The 25,548-nt window shown below is 38.4% G+C and overlaps 1 protein-coding gene across 1 annotated transcript; it reads left to right on the top strand.

The window, feature by feature from the left end:
- The first annotated feature begins 12,572 nt into the window (after positions 1-12,572).
- tshz3a (teashirt zinc finger homeobox 3a) lies at positions 12,573-24,494 on the top strand. Its single transcript, XM_053499739.1, has 2 exons — positions 12,573-12,849; positions 21,001-24,494. Exons 1-2 carry the CDS (start codon positions 12,810-12,812, stop codon positions 23,991-23,993), a joined length of 3,033 nt encoding a protein of 1,010 aa, XP_053355714.1. The 5' UTR covers positions 12,573-12,809; the 3' UTR covers positions 23,994-24,494.
- The last annotated feature ends 1,054 nt before the right edge of the window (positions 24,495-25,548 follow it).

The following is a 25,548-nucleotide window of genomic DNA, read 5'->3' as shown; positions in this document are numbered from 1 at the left end:
GCCACAATTTTGTTAGCACACAACTGTATGGATGTGAGGATGTGAGGATGTCTCTGTTTACTGGACTGTTCCATTTTTACTTTACTAAAACTAAGAGGCCCAAACCACAAAGCAAGGTCCATAAAGATTTAACTTGCCAATTTTGGTGCGGCAAAAGCTTGACTGGCCCGCACTTCAACCTTGGACACATTTGGGATAAACTAGAATGCCGACTTTACCCCAGGTCTTCTCACTTGATATCAGTGCCTGATCTCACTAATGGTCTTTAGTGGAGAGACTTTCCAGAACTGTGGATGTTTTTATAACTGCAAAGAGGACTAAATGTGGAATAGAGTTTTCAGTAAGTACAGTCGTGGCCAAAAGTTTTGAGAATGACAAAAATATTAGTTTTCACAAAGTTTGCTGCTAAACCGCTTTTAGATCTTTGTTTCAGTTGTTTCTGTGATGTACTGAAATATAATTACAAGCACTTCATAGGTTTCAAAGGCTTTTATCGACAATTACATGACATTTATGCAAAGAGTCAGTATTTGCAGTGTTGGCCCTTCTTTTTCAGGACCTCTGCAATTCGACTGGGCATGCTCTCAATCAACTTCTGGGCCAAATCCTGACTGATAGCAACCCATTCTTTCATAATCACTTCTTGGTGTTTTTTAGAATTAGTGGGTTTTTGTCTGTCCACCCGCCTCTTAAGGATTGACCACAAGTTCTTAATGGGATTAAGATCTGGGGAGTTTCCAGGCCATGGACCCAAAATTTCAACTTTTTGGTCCCCAAGCCACTTAGTTATCACTTTTGCCTTATGGCATGGTGCTCCATCATGCTGGAAAATGCATTGTTCTTCACCAAACTGTTGTTGGATTGTTGGAAGAAGTTGCTGTTGGAGGGTGTTTTGGTACCATTCTTTATTCATGGCTGTGTTTTCGGGCAAAATTGTGAGTGATCCCACTCCCTAGGATGAGAAGCAACCCCACACATGAATGGTCTCAGGATGCTTTACTGATGGCATGACACAGGATGGTAGCGCTCACCTCTTCTTCTCCGGACAAGCCTTTTTCCAGATGCCCCAAACAATCAGAAAAAGGCTTCATCGGAGAATATGACTTTGGCCCAGTCCTCAACAGTCCTTTTACCATACTTTCTGCTGGACCTTCTTAGACGCCCTGAAGCCTTCATAACAAGAATTGAACCTCTTTCCTTGAAGTTTTTGATGATCCTATAAATTGTTGATTTAGGTGCAATCTTGGTAGCCACAATATCTTTGCCTGTGAAGCCATTTTTATGCAACGTAATGATGGCTGCACGCGTTTCTTTGCAGGTCACCATGGTTAACAATGGATAAACAATAAATTCAAGCATCACCCTCCTTTTAACATGTCAAGTCTGCCATTCTAACCCAATCAGCCTGACATAATGATCTCTGGCCTTGTGCTCGTCAACATTCTCACCTGAATTAACAAGACGATAACTAAAATAATATCTGCAGGTTCTTTAATGACAGCAATGAAATGCAGTGGAAAGGTTTTTTTGGAATTAAGTTAGTTTTCATGGCAAAGAAGGACTATGCAATTCATCTGATCACTCTTCATAACATTCTGAAGTATATGCAAATTGCTATTATAAAAACTTAAGCAGCAACTTCTTCAGTTTCCAATATTTATGTAATTCTCAAAACTTTTGGGCACGACTGTTCATACGAATGTGGGGTAACCGGTCTTTTGGTTATATACAATCATGGGTAAAAGTTAGTACCTTTTCTTCTAATTCTATGTTTTTGTGTAAAAACCTAGTAAAAATCATCTAACAATAGCAGGTCTTAGTATTAGGCAAACACAACCTCAGATGAACAACAACTTTTTTCACCATGCCATTATTTATTTAATAAAAATAAAGCCAAAAGCAAAATATCAAGCAGGCAATACTAAGTACCCCCTTACTGTTTCCATTAGATTTAGGAAAGTAAGTTGTAGCCAGGTGCTGTTTATCATTAGCCCTGAATTTATTGGTCATCGGCGGGTGTGTGTGCCTCTGTAAAAGTAGACATTTTGCCTGTTTGCTGGTTTGGAGCACTCAGGTGTGTGTTAACACAATGCCAAGGGGAAAGGCTATAAGCTATGGTCTCGGAGAAGCCCTTGTTTCTGCAAAAAGGATTATAAAACCATTTCAGAACAATTTGGAGTTTAACATTCTACAATACAACATTTTACTTTCTGGCAAAATGATTTAAAGCACACCAGTATATCTACATCGGAATGGCTGAAAAATAAAGGAATTAAGGTTTGGGATGGCCTAGTCAGACCTAAGCGTGATTGGAATGATAAAGTTCAACAGGAAACGATTACTTAAAGTTATTGCAGCTAAAAATGGCTCTACAAACTATTGAATCGGGGTACTTAGTATTTCGCACATTTTTTTTTTCTTTTTGGCTTCATTTTTGTTAAATAAATATTTACAGTGAAAAAAGTTACATTTTGTTCTGAGGTTGTATTTGCCTAATACTAAGCTGCTTCTTATTATGTTTTTACACACACACACACACACACACACACACACACACACACACACACACACACTTTTAAACATGACTGCAGTGTATCTAAAACATCGCAGGCTGAATGTTATTTCATTTCAGTGAATAACATTCTTTCACAATGTTTTTGACATCAGTCTAATCAATTTAGTTTATAGTCAAATACCATCTGTCAAAATGTCCATGGTGCTCTAGTGTAGCAGCTTTTTCCCAGGGGTAACTGGTTTGCTTCTGGATGAGCTAGATAGATACATGCAAAAGGGCAACACGTTTCAGTTCAGAGAACCTGTAGTAGAGCTCTATATATAGCACTTGCCAATATTTTCACCACATCTTGATATTGGATATTGTATGCAGTTCAAATTAGTTTTGGGTTATTTAAAATCCATTTAATGTTTTTTTTTTTTAAACATTTTCTAAAATGAAAACCTTTATGTACTTTAGTGCAGTGTTTGTGTTTGTTTGTTTGTTTGTTTGATTGATTGATTAATTGATTGATTGATTTAGCTTTGTATACATGTTAACCAGCAGAGTGTGGTTATTATTATAAACAGCATTTTAAAATTTAGTCAAGGAAAAGTTTGTTCACTCTTTCATTCATCGTCTATACCGTTTTCTCTTGTATACAGAGTCCTGGGGGGCCTGGAGCTTCTCCCAGGAGACTTGGGCCACAAGGCAGGCACATATATGTACACGCTCTCACACCATTATTCACACATTTAGGGCAATTTTGAAATGCCAGTTAGCCTAATCTGCATATCACTGGACTGTAGGAGGAAACCGGGGTACCCGGAGGAAACCCACCAAGCACACACACAAACCAAAGGTTGGATTCAGACCCTGACCCTGGAGGTGCAAAGCCGCTAACCACTAAGCCGCTGTGGTGCCAAGTACTGTACGTTCACACAAACTGCAAATGAAAGGCGCATTATATACATATTTGAATAATTTATCCTTATCTCAAATGCATTAATTGTTTTAAGTGTTTGCTTATTGCTTTCAGAGTTAAATACCAGTTAACATCACTGGTAATTTAATAATACTTAATAGTAATTTCTTTAAATAGGGAAGGTATTTAATAGTGATTATTCTAAAGGTGGCAATACCCTGGAACAAAAGCTTAAGTAATGTTTATCAATTGCTTTTACTCTGAATCTCTCCTTTAAACCATGGCGGATTGTCGCCCTCCCATCTGCCGCTTAATTCTGACTGATGGCGGGTTTTAATGCGGCAGCTGGAGATCATGAGGACGAGACGCGACATTTCGGCGCCCTCCGTCAGTCACTCACTCTCATCACCGACTCGTCACTCACAAACACTGTGTGTGTGTGTGTGTCAGCGCGGTGCAGGGACAGTTCACTTCACTTCAGCTCAGCTCAGCTCGCGCACTCACGGCGCCCCGGGCCGCGCGCGCGGCGACGTGATGAGAGCATCGGGGGCGCGGCGAAGTGGCGCGCGTGTCATTTTAACTGACACACGCGCTCGTCCGTCTATCCGCGCGCTGCTCGAGCGCAAATGTGAGGACACGACAACAAGACAGCGCGCGCGCGCTCGCGCGGGGGAAATAATAAACTCGTCTGATCTGATCCGTGCGCTCGGGGTCAGAGTACACGAGTAACGCGGAGAGGAACGAATGAGCAGTCGCGTTGTTTACTTGTTTTTTTCCGCACCTGAGTTAGATTATGAGCCGCAAATCAGATGAAAAACAAGGCATCCTTTATGTATTTCATCTGTTATGACTCTAGCTGCTAAAGGCAATGTATTCTACAATCACTGATTTAAGAAAATGGCATTCTACTGGCAATTATCCATAAATGCAATTATGCAATTAACCAATCAGAAAGAAGGAAATGTGATTTCAGGGGCTTTGACCAGGACATGGTTGTTGGACTACTGTAGTTTGAAATATTTCAAAAACAGCACACCATTCCTGTCATTATATATATATATATGAAGCATTAATAAAATTTAATTTTAATCAAAATGTAAATAAATAGTTTTATTTATATAGTATTTCTAATGATAGTCATTGTCCATTGTTTATTAGGACAGCTTAAGAGGTTTGCTATGCTCATATTGCAATGAATAACCTGTGCCCTCTTGGTATACTGTAGATGGTATTCGATTCCTGCCTTGGGTCTGTGTGTGTGGAGTTTGCATCTTCTCATGCTTGGTGGGTTTCCTCCAGGGACTCCGGTTGCTTACCAAAGTCCAAAGACATGCAGATAAATTAGACGACAGGCAAATTAGTGTTCCCAAATTGCCTGTAGTGTGTGTGTGTGTGTGTGTTTGTGCCCTGCCATGTATTGGCAATCTGTCCAGGATATACCCTGCCTTGTGCTCAAAGTCTACTAGGATGAGCTCCAGGCCCCTGTGACCCTGTACAGGATAAGCGGTATAGAAGATAAATAAATGAATTAATCTTGGTATACACAAAGATAATGCAGTCAATTGTTTAGTTGCTCGCATGTGCAAGACAATACAGTGGTGGCCAAAAGTATTTGTCCCTGTGTGGAAAACAGGCCTTTTGCCTTCCTTAATTAGCTCTAGCCTGTCTGGCTGATGGAGCAAATATGTTGCAGGACTTTAACTTTCTGTAGCTTGGATGGCCATCTTTGCACAAAAACTAGGAAATTCTCAAGGAAATTTCTGTACATGATCTTCAGGAAGTAATCAAGCAGGCATGGATTGAACAAGTGACACCAGAGTATTGCAGACATTTTGACTTTATACCCAGCCTGATCCAAAAGGTTTTGAAGTATTAAGGATTTCGTACTTAACATTGATAGATATAGGGCAATTTCGTTGCAGAAAATATCAAATTATTCTCATTATCTTGATTGCCATTATTAAAAAAAAACAGATAATCTAATTAATCATTCAATTCCACTTTTGTTTGAATAATATGTCCACCACGATTTTTATTTATTGTATATTGTAAAATTATATATAACCCCCAAACCTATTGATGCTGAACTTCCTATAAAAAGAAGAAGACGTAAAAGAAAAAGAAAAAGAAGGAGAAGAAGAAGACTGTGACAGCCCCAGGCAAACTTGATTTGATCCTTGACCTTTTCCTTACCTTAGAAATAACTAGTAGTGTAATGATGTGAATGTTTTCTTTACAAACATAAAAGTACTGTTTGAATGCCACAGCCTGTATTGCTCCTGAGAAAAGGCATCTTTTTTATGGCCACAATTTACCATCTACTTCTAACATGATAATGCATCATGACACAAAACAAAAAAAATAATTTCAAACCAAATGAGCAATGATTGCAAGACTGTGTTCCTAAATAAAGTGACAAGTGAGTGTATATTTCACATACGTAAAATATAGGCTGTAGCCAATCAGTCAAAAAGGTTACCTGAGTAACACCACTGTTTTACATTTTTCATCCTTTAATTTAGGTGGAAAAGAATAGGATATCTCCAAGGGCCTTAAATGGCTAGATGTAGATGGCTTGACCCTAAAAACTCACATTGTTCAGACTATTAAAAAGTTGCCTGGATTAAGCCCCCTGCTAAATAATAAATGAAATGTGACCTTCCAGAACTGTTGAATCAAGAAATCTTTTAAATAGAACCTGTCTGACAAAGTGAAGCATGCTAAAATTAAAAAAAGATGAGAAACACAATAATTGACATGTGTCAGTCTGGAACAGAGGTGACCCTTTCTAGGAGTGGCCGGCCTAACAAAATTGCTCTAAGAGCACACTCATGAAAGAACCCAAAATAACATCTAAAGAATTGCAGGCCTCACTTGGCTCAGTTAAGGTCAGTGTTCACGTTTCAACAATAAGAAAGAGACTGGGCAAAAATCCAAGGGAGAGTTTAAAAGAGAAAGCCACTGCTGATCAAAAAGAACACAAAGGCTCATCTCACATTTGCCAAAAACATTTTGATTATCCTGGAGCCCATCCCAGGAGGCTTAGGGCATGAGGCAGGGTACACCCTGGACAGGGTGCCAATCTATCGCAGTATTTGGTTCTATTTGTCATTAAATTAACTCAGATATTATATAACCTCGTGGCAATAAGTTCATCAATTTTTTTTTTCGAAAGTAAAAAAAATAGAAACATTTAAATTTGTGTAAATAATTTTTTTCCCCCGAACCAAACTTCTAATGGGTTGCAGGCACTAATTTCCACTCTTGTCAGCTATCATTTTTGCTCCCTTTGTGGGTTGTGCCAAGGTAGAACAATCTGCCACTCTTTTATCCTTTTAGGAGTAAGTGGCCCGTTACATGCGCTCCTGATGTGAAATAATTCTTGTGCTCTTTTAAAAACACAGACAACATTGACAGAAAGCTGCTGACGGATGCTGATGCTTTCAATACTTCAGAGGCTGGTGATGAATTACTGCAGACAAACAGTGCTGAGCATGCAAATATGTCCAGCCACAGTCTGATATCACAGCTGGGAAAGGAGGATGCGTTCACATCACAAACCATCTCACACAGCTTCGCTCTGTTTCCTTTCGCACCGCATTGTTAATTATGTGTAGGGTATTGCATATACACTACGTTTGTTTTTAAGATTTGTTTTCTATAATTTTTTGATCTGAAACTGATTTAAATATCAATAATTTTTAGATCCTGACAGCCATTAAACTACTGCAGGTAATAATAAATTTACTTTATTATATAAATTTTAAAAGGCATGGTGGCTAGTAGTGTAGCCTTGCACCTCCAGGGTAGAGGGTTCAATTTCCACCTCAGGTCTGTGTGCATGGAGTTCGCATGTGCTTGGTGGGTTTCCTCTGGGTATTTCGGTTTCCTCCCACAGTTCAAAGACAGGCAGATTAGGATAACTGCCATTCCCAAATTGTGCATAGTGTCTGTATAATTTGTCCTGTGATAGGTTACACAATTAAAAAAATACATATATTGTATAAAGCTGCTTTGCAACAATGACAATTGTTAACAGTGCTATACAAATAAAACTGAATTGAATTGAATTGAATTAAATTGAATTGAATTGAATTGAATTGGTTAGCACCCTGTCCAGGGTGTACTATGCCTTTTGCCCAAAGTCTCCTGAGATAGGTTTGAGGCCCCTTGTGATTATTTAACAGGATAAGTGATATAGAATATGAATGAATAAATGAAGGAATATGTAGATTTATTATGTATATAATAGAGCTATGTATATATAGTACATTGGGAGCGCTGCATAATTTTGGGTTTTTCTCTATGCTATATTTACCTGTGTGTACTTTATATAAAATTATAGGACTTTCATTTTAAGGAATTATCTGTTTGATGAGGCTGGGTTTCACTAGTGGATGTCTACTTGTGATTTTATCTTTTCAGGATTATGCAGTTGCGTTTATTGTCTTTGGATGTTAATGTATTTGCATTTCAAAAAATGTCACCGCAATAACAATTAAATAACATAAGGAATTAAAGCTTTCATGATTTGAGTACATCTGAATTATGCAAATGGTTTAGTATTTTGTTTCAGGATAGTTTACAGTATTAGAGATTCTTTATATTAGAATCTACATTTCTGTTACTTCCAGTTCTACTCATCATAGCAACTAAGAGGTGGGAAGTGTGAACAAATGACAAGCCCTACCCTCTCATGTCTGTCTCTCCGACCTTCTTAATTTCTTTTGTTTTGCAAAATTACAAAATGTCAAGGATATCTGTTGATGGCTTTTTGCAGAGTCATAAATCAAGTCACAAATCAAACTAAATTACCCCATCAGGAGAGACAGTTAATTGCAAAAATGCATTTATGTCATATGTGATGGATAAGCTGAGAAAATATCCTCTAAATCATGGAACATACACCTTTCACTAGTACAACAACAAACAAATAACACTGAGCCCTTGTCACCCAGTCTAAACTCTTAAGACATGCAGTGGACCAGATTGATCTGCAGTTTTAGATTATGATTTAGAAAGCACTTTACTTGTCACATCAAATTAAAAAATCCTTTCAATGCAGAATCACTCACACACTTTAGGGAAAGAGGGACTTATTCATTCACTCATACACACACACACACACACACACACACACACACACACACACACACACACACACACACACACACACACATATCCCTTCAATCTCTTGGCCACAAGCCATCAGAGTGCACAGGGTGGATCTACCTGTAGACAAGGCTGATGTGTCTTGGGCGTCATGTCTCCTGTCAAAGCAAGAGTTGAGAGACAGTGATGGCAGGCCTGGTAAAGCCCCAGTGAGCAGGAGAGGTCATCCTTCAGCCCACAGACAGACTGAGAGACAGCCACATGGCACACATCTCCCAATGACAGCCTGTCACAGACAGGAGCTCCACCATACGGCCCTGTCACCCCCTCACCTGACAGAGCTCAACTCAACATAGGGCCTAACTGAGCATAATCTCACGTCACTGTCAAAACAAAGCTGGTGAAAGGTGAAGGATTTGCATTTTTACTGTATGCCCCATCTGCACATTTATATTTAAAGTCTAAGATTTAATTATATCTGAAGAGCTATTAAAGACTGTGCTTTGACTGCTACCAACAAAAAAAAAGCTTTTTGCCATGCTTATTAACAAAGCCTTATGTAGCGATTCCAGTTCATATATACTATACAAATAAACATGAGTCATGTCTTCCGTAATACTTGGTAACACATGTACTCGTCTTAATAACATCATCAGTACAGTCGGGTAAGGATTACATCAGTGCCTCAAGTGTCTCATCCTCTCAGATTTAGCCGACTATTCTACTCTGTGCAGAATTCAGCTGAAGTTTATGCATGCCTCCTACTGTTTGATATAACGCCACTTGTTTGTCCCATTTTTTATAGATGCATTTAACCATTTATTATGAACCAAATTAAACAAATTCCTTTAACAAATGTGTTTTTGCTATACATTTGCCACTATATGACTTTTTCTTCCAACCTATTTTACACAACACTGTCACCGTTGATTCTGCGACTGATGTGTTGTGCACACACCTCAGAGTCTGGCCAATCATAGTTGGACAATCCAGCTGTCCAACTGTGAAACCTACTGACAATGTACAATAAGACCCTGCTGATGGTGGATGTGACAACATTTGCATCTGGTGAGCTGGTATTCACTATATAATAAATATTAAACACTGGGCCTTCCTAGGCAGGAAAAAAACATCTGGGGTAAGATGCCATTAAGAAGGTAAAATTTATTATGTTTTTAGAAGATTAAAAACTAATTTAAACAACTGTGAGGTTACTACATGTGCCTCACCTTAAATTTAGAACACATTTATTTACAAGAAGATGCAATTTGTCCAAGCCAAACATTCTACGTATCATGTAGAAAAAAACATGATGCACAGGCAACATGACAACACAGGCATGGGCAGAAAATTAAATACAAAGAAAGACCTGAGTTTAGAGCTGAATTTAGGACACTATAACTGTAAGATCCTATATATATATATATATATATATATATATATATATATATATATATATATATATATATATATATATATATATATATATATATGCTGTCCATCCTATATAGCAATTATATAATAATAATAATAATAATAATAATAATAATAATTATTATTATTATTATTATTATTATTATTATTATTATTATTATTATTATTATATGTAAAGATGCCAAACTAAAAGTTAGGGTTGGGTTGAAGTAAGGCATTTTTATTATTATTATTATTATTATTAATTATTATTATTATTATTATTATTATTATTATTAATATTATAACTTTTGTACTAATAATAATTACTAATCTTTTGTAAAAGAAAAATTAACAAAATGTTTCTGTATTGCTCTCATTTACTCTCCATTTATAAGACTTAATAAATTTGTAAAGAAAGAAAACACCAAAACATATTCAGCATTACCAGTGTTTGTCACCCTGATGTTTATACTCAGCCAAATACCATTTCCTAAGCTGCATAATAAATCTTTATGGATATTGCACTATTACAGCACATCTCATTTTAGCCCCATTTTCAAGCACTTCACTTGACATTCACTTGTAACAGATTTGTGAAAGTTCTAACCCATGTCAGTGAAGGTGAGCCATGTTGCTTAGATGTGCTGCAACAGCATGATATTATGGAGCTTGACAACAGACTCAAGGAAAAGGTCATCTGCTTGTCACAGATCAAACTATATGACTGGACCTCTCAAAACATGGCCTGGGTAAGGGCAGGAGGAGACCAAATGGAGTGTTCAGATCACTGATGGACATGTAGCTCAAACACAACCTCTTGTGAACCCTGAGAAGGGTAGGCATCCTGCTGGCAGGTGTCCCTTCTTATTTCAGATGCCAGGTGACAAGCATGAGCTTCAGAGGTGATGGTGATAAGGATGTGGGGGCAGTTCTCTAATGGCGCTGTTGTAGGAGCCTCATCAGCTATAACATACAGTAGCAATACTACCTAAAAAGGCTAGGCATCAAGTTAAAAAGTCAGAATCCAAATACAACTTATTAATAAGAACTCACTCACTCACTGTCATCTATACCACTTTATCCTGTATTTAGCCTGGCTGGGAATCAAACCCAGACCCAGGAGGTCCAAGGCAACAGTGCTAACCACTACACCACTGTGCCGCCTTAATAAAAACTTATCAAATATAATTTAAAGTCTCACAGACTTGTATTTGATTCATTGCTTTGAAATTTTTATAATATTAAGCTCACATATATGCAGAGATTCACATTTTCTCACCATGTCTATGTCTGTGCCTTACAAGTTCCTTCAATTTCTCCTAGTGTCTCAAACATCCCTGCAGGTGTAATAGGTGTGTAGGCCATACAAAAAAATGCCCCTAGATGTGAATGAATTTATTTATGAATGCATGGCACCCTATGATGAACTGGAATCCTTTTTCAGGATATATTCCAACCCTGTGTCCAGACAGTAAAGACTGTAAAGCCATCATGATTCTGATCAGGATAAACAGAAAACTCACTCACTCACTCATCTTCTATACCGCTTTATCCTGTATTCAGGATCACAGGGGCCTGGAGCCTATCCTTGTCCTTGCCCTATGTCTTTGGGAATAGGTTACAAGCCCTTTCCACCTCCCACAGAGGATAAGGTGTTATAGACGATGAGAAAGTGAGTTATTAATGACACAATGACCAGGCATTTTCTGTATATGTGTAGGTATGCATTATAAAAAATTTACATGCAAATATGCGCAATGATGCTGGCACATGTACGTGTATGTGCATGTCAATGTTGATGTTAGTCTTTCGGCTGCTTTTGTCCAGGGGAAGACACAGGGGACCATTCGATCTGCACAACAACTTGGCACAAGTTTTTTTTACGTCGGATGCTCTTCCTGACGCAACCCTCCCATTTTACCCAGGCTTGGAACCGGCACTGCATCCAGTGGCTGGGGTTTGGGCACTGGCTGGGAATCGATATTCATGCACATACACATACATGTGCCAGCACTCTTTTTCTGCATATAGATATGCATTGTTAAAAAATAACCGTGTAAATATGCACAATGATGCTGCCACATGTACAGTATGTGTATGTGCATAATAATATTCATGCACTCTATGAAGCCAGTGGACATCAGAAAAACATAATTTCTGATCTCTTTGGCGAGTCAATGTACATTACGTTTAACTTTTCAGTTGCATAATGTGTTGTTATTGGCTTTGCTTATCTGTTACCTCCCCAAACCTCTTAGCTCCTGGCAGCAGTGTGAAAAGTGATATAGGGGGAAAACCAAAAACATTGTCCTCATGCATCAAAAGTGCTGGCCTCACATCTGATATACTTCAGCATCAATTTTGTTCCAGAAGAAGAATACTGAGAAATATAACTGACTTAAGTACAAAACCAGAGGAATCCCATTTATATGATGGCAGATTGAGCTAAAAAAGATTTTTTGTGTTAAAAAAAAGAAAAGAAAAAAAAATTGGTATTGCGTGTAAAGAATGTTGAAACTAAAACGCCCTCGAGTTTGAGTCAAACCGTCAGTATGTTGTACTGTATTAAAAAAGATGGTATCGAGCATGTCATAACAGAAACGTGGCGTGGGAGGGTCCGACAGCTGCTGGGGGAAATCGAGCTCGCGGACTTTTGAGTGACGTGATGAGCCCAGAGCGCGCTTTGAGGCGCGTGACTCGTTTCTGCTCGCTTATCGCTTATCACCGGGCGACAAAGAACAAAGAACGGCGGCTCCGAAGCGTCCACCTGCTCCGTGTACACGTGAAACAGCGCTCGCGTGTCGCCGCGGGTTGAAGTAAGTGCCGAGGACCCAGAGACAGAGACAGTCCGCCTCTAGAAGTATGGCTAGGAGGAAGCAGCGAGCACCCAGGCGCGTTCCAGGTATGTCTTCTGTTCCTCTCTTTACCCTGGTCGTGTTTAATGCCTAGAAGAATTTGATTTTTTTCCCCTTCGTGGTGTTTTATACTGTTTGGCTTGTAGCTTATTTTTGGTACCTTTTCCGTTCCGGGTGTTTAAGCAATCCATCCATAAACCTGTACTGCCGCAACATGAACAAGCCTCTCATTAGAATGCATTAGAATCAGACTTAACAAACTGTAACATTAAACAATTATTATGATGCTATTAATTAAAATGCAGTGTTAACAAGAATATAAATAATCAAATAAATAATTAATGTAATCGTAATATGTCATCTTTTTTTATTAGGCGACTCTTTCGTAAGGATAATTTCAGTGACTTTAGGTTTTAAACCTAGAACCTGCTGACTTTTCCAAGTTGTAGTGCTGAACTTCTTCATATAACTTCTGAACTATTGGGAACAAAAAAAAGCATCCAGATGTCCATCTGCTGTCAATTATTCTTTTTTTTAATCACCAATAATAGACCCATCATCATAATTTGGGATAGTTTCAGGTGTAATAATTACCAAATTGAAGTTGTGTTCACAATAGATGCAACTATTACTAGAAAGTGTCGCCTTTCACCTTCAGGGTCGAGGGTTCGATTCCCGCCTTGGGTCTTCTCCCAGTGCTTGGTGGGTTTCCTCTGGGTTCTCCGGTTTCCTTCCACAGTCCAAGGACATGCTGGTTAGGCTAGCTGGCGTTCCAAGATTGCCCGTAGTGTGTGAATGACAATCGGGCGTTGAGCTGGCAACCCGACAACTTAAGTAACTGCCACAGAAACAACAGATCCACCTTCAGGGTGGGGAGTAACCGTCTCCCAATGTGCCGGATGGCACGTGGATGGCCCAAAATACCAAAAACAAACTAATTAGAAAACATGCATTAGTTATCATTATAAAAAAGAGTGTCATTTAATGTAATGAGTGAATACTGTTGTAAGGAACTTCACAGGAGACTTTTATAGACTGAGTGCATGTACATGGTATGGACTTATATCTTAGTGAGGACCAATAGTTCCCAAAAGAATAGGGATATTTGACAGTGTGGACCTAATGGAATCATTTGGCTGTTTGTATTCCAGTAAAAACTAAACTAAACTTAAAGTTTTTAGTTTGGTCACTAAGGTAAAGATTTAGGTTCGAGTGAGTTGGCATTAAAAATATGTCAGTGAAAGGCCCTCATCAGCATAAGAAGACAGTTTTGTCCGTGTGTGTGTGTATGTGTGTGTGTTTGAAAGAGAGCGAGAGTGAGTAAGTATGCGCTAGGGCTGGGGGTTGGAGGGTGGAGAGGGATTGGGTGCTTAATGGAGGGCTACGGCTTGCTCCGTTACTCTGGCCTGTCAGAACAGCTTTGTCTCATGTTGGATTTAATTGTTATCCTCGTGACAGCCTCATCCATCAAAGGCTTTAATGGTCAATCAGAGCGGGGCCATGTGAGCGCACTCATTCTTTTCCCATACACTTGCCTGGCCTTTTATTTCATCACACTGTTTCACTGGGATCTGAACAATTTCTAGGTATTAGACTGGTGGTGGAAATAGCTTTGTAAGTTTTTTCTTTAATGTGACCTTATCTTTATTTTTTGTTCAATACTAGTTTTGCAGCACCAGAATAAACAGATTTTGAATTGTGTAGTTGAATTTTTGAACATTTAACAATGATGTGTTCTTTTACTTTTACTTTTTCTCCACTCCCTATCATATTTCTCTTTCTCTCTCCCTCTCTCTCTCTCTCTCTCTCTCTCTCTCTTACACACACACACACACACACACACACACACACACACACACACACACACACACACACACACACGACACACAGTCATTTAACCAGCTTCATTAGTGCACACCCAATTAGCTGTAAACTTGATGGATTGCTGACAGCAGTAATGATCGGCGATGACGAGCCGTGTGCCCTGTCACCAAGTCAAATTAGGTTTCTGGTGCTTTGATGTAATCAAGTAGATATTAGCTTCTACTGCTGGCCTTAACTATTGCTTTAACCTAATTTAAAATTTCAGGTGAAAGATGAGCTTTGTTACATGTTTTGAATGCAGCTGCCACAAACTGTTAGGATGAAATTAATACCTGAAATCGTTTTCATGCAAATAGTTCTTTCTGTGTTTTGTATTCGTTTTTGACCACCATATTCATTACATCCATTAAGGTTTTTGCTCCACTCTATATGTTGTTTTGGACACTAAGAATATCTACACATTGATCCAAAGGTTGAAGAACTTCTTAATGAGAGATTTTGATATGTTACAGAGGAGTTTCACCAAAATATGTCTTGGAAATTGCAGTTCTTAGAGATTTGGGCTGGTTTCTAGCCCTTGCTTACCGTCTCTGTGAGGAGGAAGTTAAATGTCTGAGAAATGTGGAGGAGATTATTCAGGCTGATGTTTTGAGTCTGCATGTGATGATGGAGATGATAAAAGGGAGGGACGCACAAAGGCCCCTGATTTTGCAGTAGAAAAAAAAAAGTATAAACTATTTTGGCAATCAGTCATCATGCCGCTGGAGTCTAAGTAATTTACACCACAGCTATGTGTAATGTATCCAAGGCAAGATTTAAAAGTTCAAGCACTAAAGCGTATGTGAACAGTATGAGTGTGTCTGTCGTGGAATTTGTTACAAGTATAGTACTGTACACTGTCCAAACACCTTTATCTATTACTGGATCTTTTGCACCTTTATTGTGTACTTAGCTTAAAAATCAGTTAAGACCTAAGATGAGTTTGCACCATGTCCAGGGTGTACCCCACCTCGTGCACTAAGTTTCCTGAGATAGGCCTGTACACAGGATAAGTGGTATATAAGATGAGAAGATGATTGTTTGAGACACATAACAGAAGCTTACCCACCACTTCTATAGCTTCACTTAGTTTTTGTTACCTCAGTAATAAGGAAAATAAAGTTTATGTCCCATTTTTATTGAGAGTAAAGTTTTATCCTTTATATAATTGACTTTGAATGAAAAAGTGCAGATGATTGTGTTCATAGACATAACGTACATTTTCCACAGTTGCAGTCCCACAATGTCGAATGATCTACAACATCTGTTCTTTATACTGCATTTATAATGAACTTCCATTATGGTGTGGTTTACCATAATGATTGACATACGCCTTTTAAGTTTCATGACACAAGGGTGAGTCCTGCCAGAAAGGCCATGAGCTATGGGAAGGTAAACGAGAGTTCTCCTCCTCCTCACCTTCCTGTTTATATTCTCAATATTTCCCCATGTTCAATTTATATTATATATTGTGATTATTTTAGACATCCATTCCCATGGATTTTCTAGTATGGAAATACATCTAGCAATGAATTCCCACTCCTAACTCCTTGAAATCAAATCCGTAGCAAAGCTACACACGTTTATTGTCTGAACATGTGAGCTTCATCTCTGTGGCAGCTTCGCGAGATTGACGTCTCCTCCCTGGGATGACAATGGAGACATCAATCTTCTTTTTGGGAAAGAGGAATGCGCCTTCTTTTTCCAGGGAGGTGCTTTTTCATGTACGCTCCATTTTGGGAAAGTGACTCAACGTATCCCTTAGGGGTCCAGAAACCCAAACCCTGGTGGAGAGGATCAGCATCACGCCGAAACGTCAATTACCCTCTCAACAGAGTTGTTAATCACGCCACCACTATTTTTGACACTTTGAGACTTGTCATCTATCTCACACACTTTCCAAAGACACAAGGTGGATAGAAGGAAAAGTACTGTGCCGATGGGACACAAGAAGACATTTTGAAGTAAAGACAAAGAGAAAGGGAATGGGCAGCATGGAGGTCGTTAAACGGGATATGAAATGATGCCAAGTTGTGTTTAGGGTGAGATTTGACTGTGTTAGGTGAAAGTGAGAGCAGTTCTGAAAAATGAGATAGTCATGCTGCCGAGAGACTCGAGAGGCCTACAGAAGGAAGCGTGATCCCAAGTAATTGTATGTAGAGATGTATTACATGTTGAAAGAATGATGGAGCAAGTGTGTTCTAAATTTAAGGTCAGGCACATGAAAATACACACACAGTTGTTCAGATGAGTTTTTAAGCCTAAGCTATGAAACATAATTAATTTTACTGTATTATTGTATGTATAGTGTATATTTTCTCATGAGATTGTTTCTCTCCCTCTCTCTCTCTTTCTCTTTGTGTTTGTGTATTTGTGAAGGTGCATACATGCTGCAATAAGCATTTGTTTGTGCCTGTGCATTCCAGTCTCAGCTCAGAGTGACATGCATCACTCAAGCTTGGCTGGCCTCAGTATGAACCCTATGTGCTCTCCCACAGCTCAGTGATAGATGCTGCTCTAAGGAAAGAGATTAATGAGAGGTAGGAGGTTTGCAGGGTCATTCATCACAGTGAATATTATTTAGACAGGCCATGTAAGCCTGTAACCTGAGAGTTCAAGAGACAGAGACAGCCTTAGATGTGTGCTCTATGATGAATGGTGGTGCTTTCTATCAGTTTGTTACTACACCCCAATTGTTTTGTGGTCCACCAGAAGTCATGGACAGTGATCAGCCATAACATTAACAACAAAACATTAACACATTAACATTGATTATTAATTATATACACAAGTGAACTGTTTTTTTGCCTTTTTTATGCCTGTGGAGAGCAAAGACTAGCCAGTTTGGTCTGATCCCACAGAAAAGCAAATGTCGCATTAACAATTTTAATAAATAATTCAATGTTGTCCGGAAAAGCACCAGAACACCCAGTAAACTTCAGCCTGCTGTGCACAGGGCCTAGCAGGCGAAGAGCCAAAGGCTTTAAATACAGCCTCCAAACTCCCAAAAAAAGATCCCAATCCAATTAAGCACCCAGGGCATGCACCAAACAAACAAGTCCGATCCATGGAGGCTCCTTTGTTGCTTTACCATCATCTAGCAGCTGCTGGCTTTGATTCATACAGAATTGCTGCCAGTCACTCTTGGCAGCTGAGGCACATCAGACACACCACTGTCAAGGGGAACAGAGAATCAAAGGCATGTAGAGTGATATTTAGAGAGCGATATGTCCACTGAAAACACATTTTGCCTGTCTTGCCCTGTTTATGCTTAAGTTAAAGTGTCCTCTACTGAAAAGAATGGATGTTAAAAAGGAGATTAGATGACTGTATTAATACGTACATTAACTTTTCACTTTATTAGGTATACCATCCAATCAGGTACCAGGTACATCATCCAATAAGACAATAATATGGCAGTCGTGTAATGCATAACATCGTGGAAAACAGTACCTGAAGAATAGTTTAATAGTGAAAAAACAACAACAAAAAAAGCAAAGCAAGCCGAAAAAAGAGAAAACATCCAGTCAACAGCAGTAGTGTGGGTGGAAGCACCTTGTTGATGAGAGAGGTCAGAGGACAATGGCCAGATTGGTTTGCACTGACAGGCAGGCTTTGATAACCTAACACAAGCACTCTTTATATCCATGGTGAGCACAAAAGTATCTCAGAACACATCACACTTCAAACCTTAAGGTGGATGAGCTACAACTGCAGACTACATTATGTACAAGAACCTGAGGCTACAGTGCACCACAAAAATTGAAAACTTGATGATTAGATAATTGGGTATAGATCAGTGCATTTGCTGATACTTTTTTTCTTCGGTTGTGTTTTAATTTAGATCAGGGCCTTTTCAGAAAATAGTAGACCACCATGGTGCACAGCATCCTGATGCATAGTGATGGATAGTTATGATGTTTTACATGTGAAAAAGAGACACAGCTGGAAGTCTTGAATGCCTCAAGTGATAATACAAAAGAGAGTTCTTACTGGTGCGATATTTTGTTTGGATAAATGCCTGATTTAGCACTGCCTTGAGGATAAACGTTTTATCCATATAATTCTATGTCACAAATACCAACGGTTTGAACTCGTCGCTTGCTCTCTAGCTCAAAACATTGCGTTGTCTTTAGCTAATAAACCTTGATTTTGGATATCACTAAAATAATTCAGCTGTCCAGTTATCAACCATTGTGTCTTTATAAAAAGAAAAGGAAGACTAGCACTGACTCTGAAGCAGAAAAATGTTGCAGCAGGAATCTTTTATTTGTGTTACATTTTTAGAATTTCAGAAAGGCCCAAATTCATTTTTAAGGTTTTTGTTTTTTTTGCTGCTTTCACAAATGGTGACCTAAAACCAAGCGCATAGAGACATAACAGTTCATCAATCAAAAAACAAAGCGAAAAAAACAATGCCTGGAAATTCCTCCTTTTCCCCAAGAGGTTGGTGCGCACATCACGATTTATTAACTAAATAAATTACAATGGTTGTCAGTCAAGTCTAGGAGCATAATTGATTATGATAGTTGCCTCTTGAGATGGATAACAATTCAATCATTCTTATTTTTTGTTATGAAGTTAAGTTTTATAATCAACAGCATTTTTTTTTGTCTTTGCTCATGAATGAAAAATTGGGTTTTACTTTGTATTTTAGCAGATCTTTCAAAAAAAACAAAAAAAAAAAACAAACAGTGGCATTAGACTAAAAAAATGGCAATTTTGCTTATTTGATCCCACTGTGTGTCACCATAATTGCCTCTGTGATATGAGTGGGCAGGAAAATGATCATGTCATTGTATTTACACCTGGTTCATTCTTTTTTACGAGGAGTTTCAGAATCCATGCCAAACCAGGCAGTTCAAATGACATCTTTTGATCAAGGCTGCCAGGAATGATCAGAGGAGATTGGCAGGTAATGGATACCTAGTGACAATCCAAATCTAAAGGGGAATAAGAGTGGCCTGCACCTGCCAATTATCCTTTAAAGCTCCAATCCTACACGCATCCTGGCTGACATCTAGCGAGAGGCTAAATGAGAGAAGCACAGTCTCTGAAGATTGTGTATTATCAGTTGAAATGAGGGCTATTTGTGCTTTCACACCGGCTGTCCTGTTAGATCTTGTGTGTACAATCAAAGCAACAGAAAAAAAGTAGCTGAGAAAGATTATCTGTGCGCTGTGGTACATTGGAATTGAGTTTAAATTAGAAATAAAATATGAGGCAGGTCTAACACCTTCCATTAAAAACAGTTTGACAGGAACAACTTCACCTCAACAAGAACGAATAAATGGGAACAGAGAAGGGCAAATTTGGTGTGGCTTTCATTGTTCCACTTACAGCATCAGAAAGACAATGTCAAACTAGTAGGTGACACACTGTCACGAAAGGAAATAGTCACTCCTAAGATTGGTAGATGGGTGAAGCTGGCAGCAAGAGGGGTGACCATTATCCTCTTTTCCATTTTTCCCTTCTCAGTTTTTTCTCAAAGGTGTCTATGTATGTTACAACATGAACATAGGGCCCTGCAGACTAAATACTTGCAGCTGTCTACGTTCAACACAATAAGACATGTATTTCACCACTAATCTTAACTCCCTAAAAACAAATGCGTGTATTGGACTGAGCTACAGTATGACAAATATAATATTTTTGTGTATGCGTAAGCAGGATTTTGGTTTAGGCTTGCACTTTGGTACAGTTTGTAGAAAATGATCCACCCTCTGTAACATTTTGTTGAAGAGAACTTCCCAAGATACTGTATGCTTATCACACCAGAGACGGGCTTCTTCTTTGACCGGTAGATAGTTTTTTATAAATGCCCAATAATTCATCAGAAGGCATTTAAAAAGTTCAGCTAACAAATGACTGGAAAAATCGTTTGGCTTCTGTCAAGCAAAATGAAAATGAAATTTTATATCCTGGCAGCTTTATACTTGTATCTGGCAAAGTAGTTGAAAGATATCAAATGAAATAGCCAAGAAGGCTTTTTTAGACTGGTTGAATTTTCTTAAGACTTATAAGTGTATAGTATTACTGTATGTGTTTAGTATAAAACGAGCTTATAAAGCAGTTTATAGTTTAAATTAATTTCTCATAGATAAAAAAAAAAAAAATTGTTCAGGTACCAATGTGTTAAACAATTTCTTTGGGGCTTTGCAGTCTGACAAACCATGTAAATGGTTTCTTTAGGCCAAGTGCAAGTTCATGAACTCATAAACCTGTCAGATCTCGTTGGACATATCATATTACTTCTGTGTATTCTATATGTCTTTTAGTAATGATGACTTTATGCCAGTATTTTGACATATACGATGTTGTTTTTCCCTTTTTAGTTTATGATTCAGAGGACGTCGAAGAACCTGCCAGGCAAAACGAGGACTTCAAAAAAGACTCAACAGCCGCAGATAAACCTCTGGGTAACAACGACTTCAGGAAGGAATATGTCTTCCAAAAATCAAAGGATGAACACTGCTCCACTACTGCTGAGTTTTCCGAGACTGACAGTGAATTACACATTAATGAGTCAAATGAACCTATGTCAGATGTTGAAAGCAGCTCAATTAATATTAAAGACAAACCAATGAAAGTCTGTCTTAATGAGGGATCTGAGAAATCAGTGTGTGGTTCAGATAGTCTGGAACAGATAAAAGCCATTTATAATGGTTTTCTCTCTAACTCCTTTTGGTCTTCACCGGGTCTTAATCCTTCTCAGTCATGTACAGAGAAAAGATCTGAGGCGAGCAGTGGCAGCAGCAGCAGCAACAGCAGCAGTCCTGGGGGTAATTGCTATGACTGGCACCAGTCTGCAGTTGCAAAGACCTTGCAGCAGGTTTCTGAAAAACAGCTTCACCCACAAAGTGAAACAAATCTTTTTAGCACAGTTCAGCTTTACCGACAAAGTGCAAGGATGTATAGGTCCATCTTTAGTGGTGCAAGCAAGTTTCATTGCAAAAGCTGTAGCGCATCTTATGACACGCTGGTTGATCTTACAGTTCACATGAACGATACAGGACATTACCGAGATGACAACCATGAAAAGGCTGACAAAGGTGCCAAGAGCTGGTCCAAGCCACGTAAACGCTCTTTAATGGAACTGGAGGGTAAGGAGGATGCCCAGAAGGTACTAAGGTGCATGTATTGTGGTCACTCTTTTGAATCTTTGCAAGACCTCAGTGTTCACATGATCAAGACAAAACACTACCAAAAAGTGCCTCTGAAGGAACCTGGAACATCAATTGCTGCCGCTAAAGTAATCCCATCGTTCAGAAAGAGAGTACCAGTGGATTTGGATATAACTAAACTAAGTGCCACAGATCAGAAAGCGTCTTCTAGTGGGAGTCCGGTAAATGTTAATCTTTCAAAGGGTTCTAATATTAACAAGAAACAGAGTCTCACGGATGATGATTGTATAAGCAACAATGCACAGATTAAGTCACAGATTTTGAGGTGTATGGAGTGTGGACAATCATTTGAATGTTTGCAGCAGTTAAGTGGTCACATTATGCTAACAGGGCATTTCGTTAAAGCCAGGCAGTATCTACAAAAAATGGACAAATCCATTTCTGAACAAACATCCTTGCCTGAGAAAATTATGATGAAAAATGAGAAGACCCCAACACAGAAAGTCTCCTCCACATTTTCACAAAATGGGACCACTGAATTGCCACATACCACTACTCCTCTGAAAAAGACCGAAATGGAAAGACAGATTTTTCCAAAACAAATGCATTGTAAAGAACCAGGAAATGACAACGCAGCAGAGGAGAGATACAGTGTTTCTTCAAAGTTTGATTATCTTACTGAGGAGGACTTGAAGGAGAGTCCAAAAATGAACCTGGATATCCTCAAGTCCCTGGAAAGCACTGTTACTTCTGCCATTAACAAAGCACAGAAGGGCACTCCCAGCTGGGGAGGTTACCAGAGCATCCATGCAGCTTATCAGTTGCAAAATAACATAAAGCCTTCTGTCTACAACTCCTCCATACAGCAACTGGTGCATAGTTTGGAAGTTCCATGCTCAGACAAAACTGAAGTTTCCTCTAGTTGTCAACACAGAGCTACTTCACCCAAGGTAAACCTGCATGCGATGGAGGAGTTGGTAAAGAAAGTAACACAGAATGTTGCTGAGGAAACCAGAAAGGACAAATATGAACAGGTTTCCTTAGCAAAGCAGTTTACAACCTCCTTCTCTATAAGCGCAGACAGGAAATCAGCATCCAGTTCTCCTACAGTAGAGGGACATGAAACACTAAAGAACAAAGATAACAAGATTACTGCCTCTGAGAATAATGCGAGTCGGAGGGATTCAAAAAAATGTAACGAAAGCTTCTTAAGCTCTGTCGACAACGCAGTAATAACTGTTCATCCAGAGACAAAACAACCATTTGTTAGTCCTTTAAATGCCCTTCAGTCAGTCATGAATCTTCATTTAGGTAAAGCAGCCAATCCTGTGGATTCAGTTCAGGATCCTATGAGTATGCTTCTGAAGATGAGCAACAGCATGACAGAGGAGGCTTCAGTGGCTTCGGCTCCAACATCAACCTCCAAAGCAGAATCATTACATCCAGATGTATACCAAATTGACAAAGACCAACCAATAGATTTATCAAAAGGCAAAAGGAACCACTGTTTAGTTACCGCTTCTCTCCCAGGGAAAGTGTTAAGCTCTCTTCCTGCTATGACTAAGACTGATTTAACTGATACAATAAGGTGCACTTCAGCCAGCCCAGTGCATGAGAGTGCGCTCTCAGACATATCAGACATGTTGCGCAATTTATCAGACACTCATATCTTAAAGTCGCAGACTCCTTCCCATAAAGCAGAGAGATCAGCTATTGAAGATTCTCACACACCAAATGCAGGAGACGATGCATCAAATGCGGTGCACAAACGCAAGGGTAGGCATTCACACTGGAATCCTCAACACTTGCTAATTCTGCAAGCCCAGTTTACATCTTGCCTCAAGAAGACAGCTGATGGGAAGTACGTTGTCTCAGACCTGACTCCTCAAGAAAGGACGGTTATCTCACATGTTACTGGTCTTTCCATGACAACTATCAGCCACTGGCTAGCCAATGTGAAATACCAGCTGAGGCGTACAGGCAGGACCAAATTTCTGAAAAACGTTGACTCCGGTCACCCTGTATTCTTCTGTAGTGAATGTGCCACACAAATCCAAACACGTTCAACATACATCTGTCACCTTGAGTCACATCTTGGTTTTAAGTTACAGGACATGGCTAAATTCTCTTGTAAAAATCCCAACAAGACAAGTGCAAAGCATTCAAAGAACATTTTGGAAAAAACTGTCCTGTCATTCCTCTGATTTTTGGATCGGGCCAAAGCAGCTGTACAAAGTTTAATGTCGTGATATTAGTCTTAAATTGTCCAGATCAACAGCTCATGTTGCATTTCATGCATTTTATCTAAGAACAGGAATGTTTATAAAAAGAAACATGTAATATTATCTGTTTATTGTTGTACAGGATGTGAATTGTATGTTGATAAAAATGCAAAAGAGTTTATTATCACACTATATATATGTAACATAAATAAAATTAATCTGGTAGGAGTTATACCTCACAGGATTTGTTTATGATTATCAAACCGTTCTAACAGATTATGTAGAAAATAGATATATACATGTTTCTTTCCAGTTCTTCTAAATAATCAGTAGTTTTCCTGACATTCATGTAGGTGACAATTTGTAAATTTTTACAAGGCTACGCTAACAGTTTTCATGAATGCAATTAATCACGTTAATTATTTATTTATTTTCATTTTTCCTGTTGTCTAAATCTAATCATGTTTGTTTCTACATATAAATCTGCATTATTTTCATAAGGTTTGTACAGCGGTTTCCTTTTTAAAGTTTTTTTGACAATAAGACTAAAATATAAACAGAGAAAATTTACTTAAAGCATACATCATATTGCTTATAATATAAAATATACAGATATTGTAAACATTACAGGCTATTGTAAAATGACTTGTAATCGTTTATTTTATAGACAATGTAATTTTAATAACATTCATAAAGCAAACTATCCACTGGCACGTATTTTGACATAGCAGTGTATAATATGTAAAAAAAGAAATTATTTAGCTTTTTATGAAGCTATTTCTGATAAAATGTATTTTACATATCTACAAAAATCTTACTTTTTACCCTAACAATATTATTTAATGTACAGGTATTTCCCTAAGGTAAATTCTGCTGCAAATATCTTCTCAGTCTGCATAAAAACACACTATGGAATCATTACCATCATCTGATTATGGTCTAAGGTATGTTTCATTTGCAGTATTGTTGTTACAATACTCAAAAAATACAACACAAATAATACTGTAAAAATCCTGTTTTTTGCAAATTATTTTAATCTACTTGCTATTTTTAATGATCTGCAAAGTATTGACCATGAACAGGATTCAATACTACACTCTCAAGCCTTTTTAAATAATGCAACTTGACAAATAGTGTCACTTAATTTGCGTACCCTTTTCCTTTTTTTCTTGCTTTGTTCTTATCCCTGTGATGCAAATAGAGAGATAAAATGAGAAAGAAGTGCCCTCTGTCTATGTGTTTCTGTCACCACTTTGATGAATATCATCTAAATTGCTTTGTATATTTGAGAGGTTTGGATGTCAATCTAATTTGAGAGCGCATGTTGACGACAACGGCTCTAGCTAATGAGAAGAAAGCTGGCTTTGACAGCATGATGAGCTCCAAACCGATCAGACAAGTTTGAACAAGAATTCTTACAGAAATGCCTATCAAAAAGTTGCAGCTGAAAAGCAGTTTAATCAAAACTTATTATAGAAAAATGTTAAGAAAACTGCACAATGTGTGCCAGTTTGTCTGTTGTTTTCATCCACACCAT

The sequence above is a fragment of the Clarias gariepinus genome, chromosome 7 (assembly GCF_024256425.1).
Source record: "Clarias gariepinus isolate MV-2021 ecotype Netherlands chromosome 7, CGAR_prim_01v2, whole genome shotgun sequence".
Taxonomy (NCBI): Eukaryota; Metazoa; Chordata; class Actinopteri; order Siluriformes; family Clariidae; genus Clarias; species Clarias gariepinus.
Note: the sequence above shows the minus strand (reverse complement) of the source record. Positions and strands in the feature narration are given on the sequence as shown.

Excerpts from the sequence above, each read along its gene's own strand:
- tshz3a (XM_053499739.1), top strand. The coding sequence starts at position 12,810 with ATGGCTAGGAGGAAGCAGCGAGCACCCAGGCGCGTTCCAG. Across the intron at positions 12,850-21,000 it reads AGCACCCAGGCGCGTTCCAG|TTTATGATTCAGAGGACGTC; the intron begins GTATGTCTTCTG and ends TTCCCTTTTTAG.